The sequence below is a fragment of the Penaeus chinensis genome, chromosome 15 (genome assembly GCF_019202785.1).
Source record: "Penaeus chinensis breed Huanghai No. 1 chromosome 15, ASM1920278v2, whole genome shotgun sequence".
In the NCBI taxonomy this organism is placed as follows: Eukaryota; Metazoa; Arthropoda; class Malacostraca; order Decapoda; family Penaeidae; genus Penaeus; species Penaeus chinensis.
This window is the reverse complement of record NC_061833.1, coordinates 15,533,398-15,541,607: the sequence shown is the minus strand read 5'-3', so window position 1 is coordinate 15,541,607 and position 8,210 is coordinate 15,533,398. Positions and strand designations below refer to the sequence as shown.

Genomic DNA, 8,210 nt, shown 5'->3' with positions numbered 1-8,210 from the left:
TAGATAGATGGATAGATATATAGATAGATAGATAGATAGACAGATATATGTATATATATATATATATATATATATATATATATATAGAGAGAGAGAGAGAGAGAGAGAGAGAGAGAGCGAGAGAGAAAGAGAGAGAGAGACATATAAAGAAAGAGAGAGAGAAAAAGAGAGAGAAGGATTAATACATTTTAAAATCAACCGGAATGTTACTGTCCACGTTGTATAACTCCTGTCCATTCGCGAGTTGACGTGAGTGACAGAATGACGTGATGGAGTAAATACAGCCGTCAAAAGATGTGAATGTGAAGGTAAAATGACCTTTATGGTGTGTGTGTGTTTTGTCATGTTTTATCTACACGTACGGAGACAAATCATACTTCCCATAGAAACCTATGAACAACTAAACAAATCAATAAACGGAAACAAATAAAGACATGAATAGGGTGGATGGAAAAAAGGGAATCGATACATGAATTATTAATAAATATGAGTAAAAGTGATGATATAGATGTCATTTTTTTCGAGTTATTTTCTCTGATCTTTTCATGCTTCATTTTCCTTTTTTTCGGTCTTTTCCTGCACTGTCACCCCCAATAATTGCTTGCGTTTGTTTGTTTTGTTGCTTATCCTCTTTCTTTCTCTCTCTCTCTCTCTCTCTCTCTCTCTCTCTCTCTCTCTCTCTTTCGCTCTCTCTCTCTCTCTCTCTCTCTCTCTCTCTCTTCTCTTTCTCTTTCTCTTTCTCTTTCTCTTTCTCTTTCTCTTTCTCTTTCTCTTTCTCTTTCTCTTTCTCTTTCTCTTCCTCTTTCTCTTTCTCTTTCTCTTTCTCTCTCTCTCTCTCTCTCTTTTTATGTATATATCTATTTTTTTTTTATATATTTTTTTTTAAAAATAAATGGTGCTTGTGATTATGATTATGCTGTTGCTGATGAGGATGAGGATGATGGCAATGATGATGATATTAACAGCAATAATTATATTGATGATGATAATGATATAATAGTAACACGAGTAATTATAATAATAATAATACAAAAATAATGATAATAATAATAATAATAATAATAATAATGATAATAAAAAAATAGTGATAGTGATGTGATAGTGATAATGATAATGATAATGATAATGATAATGATTATGATAATGATAATAATAATATCAATAATAATGGTTTTGGTAATAATCATAATGATGATGACTATAATAATAAAAAAGGATAAAACAGCAACAACAACAATAATAATGATAGCAGTAATAATAAAAATGATAATAATAATAATCATAATAACAACAAAAATTATACCGGTAATGATATTGATTGTGATGATAATAACAAAAATAATAACAATGATGTTATAACGATGATAATAATAACAGTAATAGTAGTCGTAGTAGTAACAACAAGAACAACAACAATATCAACAATAGCAATTGCAGTAACGTAATGGTGAAATCTGTTCATCATAATCGACGTTAATAACAACAAGGATAATACCACAAATAACAACATAAAGGCCCGTAAGATCATCGAGCAGAGGCGAACCGATTACAAGGTATTATAAGGTTTTATCTCCCCTTGTACGTTTTAGAATATAAAATATATAATTCATAGTAATTTCTTCCTTACAATGTTTTGATTTTAGAAGGGAGATATCAGAGTTTACTATATTTTACTGACTTAGACACAGATTGAAGTTGCTCCTTCAAAGAAAAAAGAAAGGAAAAAAAGAACTAATCACAACACAAGAACTGCAGCCAATCGGCGCATTTCGGAAAACACGAATCAGCAACTCGGTCATCCCTTTGACACAGTACTTATTACATATTTCGGAAGTGAATTTTGTTGACAGTTCTGCGTTTCAGAATTCCCTTACAAAAATTGAAGTGGAACGGACTCTTAATGAAATAGTTATGGTCTCAGTGATGACAATGAATTCAATGAAGCACAATAAAAGATTCGTCAAAGGATCGTCATCTTCCCAACTACCCTGCCCTTTGTCATAAAGTAATCCCCAGTTTGCGTCTTTAAATGTACAAAATATAGCAATGGCTGAAGTCCTTGGCTAGGGTTTTACGGCGATTTTGGAGGGTGACCCCCGGCTAAAAAAAACAATGCTATCAAGAGGACGTTGAGACGCGAAGACCCAGGTTAGAGAAAAAGTGTAATTGGCTTCGTCCTCGGCTAGGGAAATAGGGTAATCGGGAGGGGGTATGGGTACGCCCCTGGCTAGGGAAATAGGGTAATCGGGAGGGGGCTCGGGGGGTTAACAGGGTTTTGGTTCACGCAGCAATCATTTTGCGTTTAGGAGGAGGTTCATTCGTTTGTGCAGCGTCACGTCGGGTCGAATCTTCCGTAACCGAGTCTTTTTTTATCATCTAATGTACTGTATTTGGCTCGTGTGTGTTTTTTTTTTATGTGTTTTTTTAGTTTCTCTTTCTCCATAGTGTGCCATTTATCAGTTGATTTGACCATATCTCCTTCCCCTACACCAACCAAAAAACTCACGGTATCCCAAAGCTTTCCCACGGGATCCCCTCAAGAGTGTTGACTGGAATGGCAGTGAATCGTCTTGAATTTTCAATGATTTTAAGGAGTGATTTTACATTCGACATCATTGGCGTAAATTAAAAATGTACTTAAATCTCTCTTATTTCAGTCCTGCCACCAACTGCGCCTCCAGTTTGCTTTCTTTTCTTCCTACATCTCGTTTTCTTTCTTTTTCTTCCTACATCTCGTTTTCTTTCTTTTTCTTCCTACATCTCGTTTTCTTTCCTTTCTTCCTACATCTCGTTTTCTTTCTTTTCTTCCTACATCTCGTTTTCTTTCTTTTCTTCCTACATCTCGTTTTCTTTCCTTTCTTCCTACATCTCGTTTTCTTTCTTTTCTTCCTACATCTCGTTTTCTTTCTTTTCTTCCTACATCTCGTTTTCTTTCCTTTCTTCCTACATCTCGTTTTCTTTCTTTTCTTCCTACATCTCGTTTTCTTTCTTTTCTTCCTAAATCTCGTTTTCTTTCCCCGCCCAACACCGCGCCTCAGCTAACAAGTTTCAGTGAAAGAAAACAACTATAGCGTTTCATTAAGAATTGAAAGAGTTTTACCGACAAAGCTTAACGTTTATGATAAGTCACCGAGAATTAATATTTATTAACCATTACGAAAAGAAAAGAAAAAAATAATATTTCAAATACGAAATTGGTCTTGGTTAAATAGAAGAAAAACAACCATATAAATAATTGAAACGGGAAAGTAAAAAAAAGAAAGAGCATAAAAATTCAAGAGAGAAAAATAGAGAAACAGCAATTTGGACATCTCAGATATTTATGGTTTGGGATCAATATCAATTAATTTCATAAAACCAAGATTTCTGGAATCTGAATTTCGTGAGATGAAAGGAAGAGAAAGGAAAAAAGAGAGAGATGTCGCTTACGATCCAATTTAGTGGAATCAGCCATTTCTAATCTTACTGAATACACTATTCATGTAATCATTATCGAAGTTTTCCTTTTTTTCATATTTCCTGTTCTAAATTTCACTGTTGTGTTTATCTACTGATTTGATGTTCGAAAGCTCTATCTATCTATCTGTCTATCCATCTATCTATCTATATATGTATATATATATTTTTTCTAACTCAAAAGTTAAACAACTACTTTACAATTAATAAGACTATACGCGATAGCAACCATACAAAAGAATAAGACTAAGAAGAAGAAGAAGAAGAAGAAGAAGAAGAAGGAGATGAAGAAGAAGATAACAAATAAAGAAAAAAAAAAAAAGTCCGTTATATGCCGGTGCACTTGAAACGGTCTCTCAAAACGGGGCTATTTTCGATTAGCAATTCCCAAAGACATTTCCATTATTATCCCCATGTAATTCGGGTGATTTTAATGAGAAGTTTGTTTTGGTTGTGCGCAGCTATTGCTTTTCTGAAGTCTTTCATTCCCACATTTTATTCAAAGTCGATTCCGGTGAGGGAGGAGGAGGAGGAGGAGGAGGAGGAGGAGGAGGAGGAGGAGGAGGAGGAGGAGGAGGAGAAGGAGGAGGGAGAGGAGGACGAGGAGGAGGTAGGAGGAGGAGGAGGAGGTAGGAGGAGGAGGAGGAGGAGGAGGAGGAGGAGGAGGAGGAGGACGAGGAGGAGGAGAAGGAGGTAGGAGGAGGAGGAGGAGGAGGATGTAGGAGGAGGAGGCGGAGGAGGAGGAGGAGGAGGAGGAGGAGGAGGAGGAGGAGGAGGAGGAGGAGGAGGAGGAGGAGGAGTACGAGGAGGAGAAGGAGGATAAGGAGGAGAAGGAGGAGGAGGAGGAGGAGGAGGAGGAGGAGGAGGAGGAGGAGGAGGAGGAGGAGGAGGAGGTAGGAGGAGGAGGAGGAGTACGAGGAGGAGGAGGAAAAGGAGGAGGAAGAGGAGGAGGAGGAGGAGGAGGAGGAGGTAGGAGGAGGGGGAGGAGAAGGAGGAGGAGGAGGAGGAGTACGAGGAGGAGAAGGAGGATAAGGAGGAGGAGGAGGAGGAGGAGGAGGAGGAGGAGGAGGAGGAGGAGGAGGAGGAGGAGATTCCTTTATGCAAAATGGATATAAACTTTTGGGGTTTTGATTCTTAATTTCGAGGTCAATTTCGAAGGGGGGGGGAGGAATAAAAAAAAAGAAAGAAATGAAGAGAAAGAGAAAGAGAGAGAAAAAGCGAGAGGGTGGCGAGAGAAAGGGAAATGCATATGTAAGTAGGATAATGTGTATTTCGGATCTCACTGTCGTGTTTTTACTTTCCTGAGGATTTTTTTTTTTCTATCTTGCTATTTTGTGACGTAGATTTACGGATTTACATTCATTACGACGTCGACACAATCCAGTAAGTAAAAGAGAGAGAGAGAGAGAGAGAGAGAGAGAGAGAGAGAGAGAGAGAGAGAGAGAGAGAGAGAGAGAGAGAGAGAGAGAGAGAGAGAGAGAGAGAGAAGAAGATTTTCCGAAGATATATAAACGTTGTGCTTACCGGTACGAAGAGATTTCTAATAACCCAAATCATGTAATGAAATGTAATAAAAACGCTCGAAATAAAAGTCAATCTAGACAACAAATAAACAAAAATAAATAAAAAAGAAGAAAAACAAAAGAAAAAGAATTTAGAAGAAGAAGAAGAAAAAAAAAAGAAAATAATATAAAGAGTAAAAAAAGAAAAAGAAAAAAAAGTAAAAAAAGATGAACATGCATTGCACTTACTTAAGCCATTGCACTTAATGAAATGCTAAAATGGAATAGACAACGAAGAACGGAATAACAAACACACGAAATCAATTGTAAATGATAATAATCACAATCATGATGATGGTGATGGTGATGATGGTGATGGTGATGATGATAATTATGATGGTGATGGTGATTTTGATGGTGATGATGGTAATGATGATGATGATCATGGTGATGATGATAATTATGATGGTGATGATGATGGTGATGATGATAATTATAATAGTGATGGTGATAATGATGCTGGTGATGATGATAATGATGGTGGTGGTGATGATGGTGAAGATGATGATGGTGGTAGTGATGATGATGATGATGAGGGTGATGATATTGATGGGAATGATGATGATAAAGATAATTAAAAACAAAACAGAAAACGAAATTATAATCACCACGACGAGAAAAAACCCTACGCTTTACTCACCGACGACAGAAAGGTTGTAGAGCAGCCTGAGTCCCGCCTTGGTGCTGACTTGGCACATGTAGGTGCCAGCGTCCTTCATGGTGACGGCCTTGACACTCAGCACCCACGAGTCGGCACCATTGGGGGTCACCGAGTGCCTGATGCCAACGCGAGGATTTCCCGTTACCACGTCCTCCTCGACGGTGAGCACGACGCCGCGCAGGGAGTCTATCCAAGCCACCTGTGAAATCGATGGAAAAAGGATGAAGATATGGATAAAAAGATGGCGAGGAGAGAGTAGGACAAGCCACCTGTGAAATCGATGGAAAAAGGATGAAGAAAGGTGGATAAAAAGGGGGCGAGGAGAGAGTAGGACAAGCCAGGGGTGAAACCGATGGAAAAAGGATAAAAAGGTGGATAAAAAGGGGGCGAAGAGAGAGTGGGAAAGAATTAGGAGGAAAGGTAAAAAAAGGATTAGTATATAGTCGGAGGAACAGGATAAAAAGATGGAATAAAAAGGACGAAAGGAGAATTGAAAAGAGAATTAGGAGAGATAGAAAGAAGAGGGGATTAGGTTATAATGAATGGAAAAGGAGGGATAGAGAAAAAGAGGACTAAGACAAAATCGATGAAAAAGGGTAAAAAAAAAAAAAAAAAAAAAAAAAAAAAGATGGATAAAAGGAGGTGAAAAGAGAGTAGGAAGGATTTTTTTTTTTTTTTTTTCAATTTTGCTTGACGTTTGGGTCGTGTGCGTGTATTCGCTTGCTTGCTTTGTATATATGTGTGCGTGAATGATTAATTATGAGCTCAATGTAACCCGTCTGTTGTATTTTAAACATTATAAAACTCTATGAATTAATGATGTGTCTGGCACATACTCCGTTTTCTGGAAGGCTGTACCACACACTGATATGTACATTTGGAAAACGAAATTTCTTTACGTGCTTATCGCAACGTTTTCTTTTTGGTTTTATTGATTTACTATTTTTAATCTTGGTAATTAATTCCTTATTTATTTAAACAATATAAATTACTTCTTGTCTTATTCAAGTGATATTAAGACATAGTTACAGAGACTCTTCCCTCATCCATTGTTGTCGATTCTATTTCTTTTTCTTTTATTTTTCTTTATAGCATATATCCCTTAGGGTTGATACCCCATCTTGTGGCCGCTCGCTGAACTAGACCCAGTTTATGGCTATCCTTTGTATTCTGGAGTAAACGTTATGTTACGTCTGAATATATAGGTTCCTACATTCTATTCATCTTTTTTTTTTTTATAACGTCTTGTGAGTTCAATAATTGTGTGATTTTGTTTTGTTCAGCTTTTCTACCTAAATGTCTACCTAAATTCTTTACGGTTCTAACACGTATTGGTAATGGAGTCAATTTTTTTGCTTTCGCTCCACATTCCAAAGACAACTCCCTTCCTTCAGGACATTTTATTTATCTCCGTACTCTTCCTGTTTCGGTTTCCATATCTGTCATTTATGTGGCATTTCATGGAACGCTCTCCCCTCCCCCCTTTTTTGAAATCCGAGTAAGTATAGTCTACCCAGTCGTCTTGCAGTTGCAATATCTCGGCAACTCTGTCGTAAAAAACAGGGGGAAGGTTTTACGACACATGATGTACTCTCTTTGAATCCAAATTGGGTGCTTGATAACATGACGCGTTTTTTTCAAGTAGTTCGACTAATATTGTTTTCTTATCATTTATTTTTGTTTTGTTTTTTATTGTTTTATTTTGTTTTCATTTTTCTTGCAGTTTGATGTATACGTTAATTAGTGACACGTGTCCATTATTCAGAGTTTGGTTTCGTTTTTGTTTTCTGGATTTTTTCCATGAAAGCTGTTTGTCATCTCATGTTCTTTTATCGTCTTCGTTCAGTCACTTTTGATATTTTATTATTTTGGGTTTGAATTTTGGCGCGAATGCATCGACACCTTCATTATAAACTTCACAAGGGCATGGATATTTCACATCTAGAATTTATGAACAAAGAACAAAGAACTTTCTTCGATTTTCATAATTTCCTTTTTAAAAAATTATATATCTACTATTCCGAATGTTTCTTCAACATTTTGCGTCTGTAATAGGCAGTATCTGGGTTTCATTAAAACGATCGTTTTTCCCCGCAGGCTGTTAGCCTCCCAGATCCTTTTTATCACTTGCCATGATTTCTGTCATGCATAAGTCATGGATTAGATCTTCTCAACTTTGCTTGCTAGCTAAATCTCGGTCTATGTTTCCACTAATGTTTCTCCTTTAACTGCCTATGCTTTCCGTAATATCCTGGCATCAGTAAACCCTCGCTACGATCGCTTTTCTCCGTAGGAAGACTGTATTCTTGATCATTTGTCATTTGTCATGAAGTCTATCATGAATTCTGTCTTGATTCGTATTTTCTTAACATTCCTGCAAGTTGAATTTCGACCTCTTTGCTGGTCTCTGGCGTCTCTTTCAAACTTCCTTCGTATTTCATTAACTCTGTCTTTGACTTTCACCTTAACGTTGCATTGGATTTGTTTGTCTGTTCCAAGACTTAGATTTTATTGTTGGTCCTTCCGTTTTC

At 37.0% G+C, this 8,210-nt stretch overlaps 1 protein-coding gene across 1 annotated transcript in view; it reads right to left on the bottom strand.

The window, feature by feature from the left end:
• Positions 1–2,063: 2,063 nt before the first annotated feature.
• Positions 2,064–8,210, bottom strand: part of LOC125032853 (zwei Ig domain protein zig-8-like) — an 11,924-nt gene continuing 5,777 nt past the window's right edge. The window contains exons 3-5 of the mRNA XM_047624238.1: positions 5,659–5,878; positions 2,507–2,569; positions 2,064–2,227 (exon numbers count right to left, since the gene is read on the bottom strand). Of these exons, the coding sequence (XP_047480194.1) occupies positions 2,064–2,227; positions 2,507–2,569; positions 5,659–5,878 (447 nt within the window). The remainder of the gene's footprint in view (positions 2,228–2,506; positions 2,570–5,658; positions 5,879–8,210) is intronic.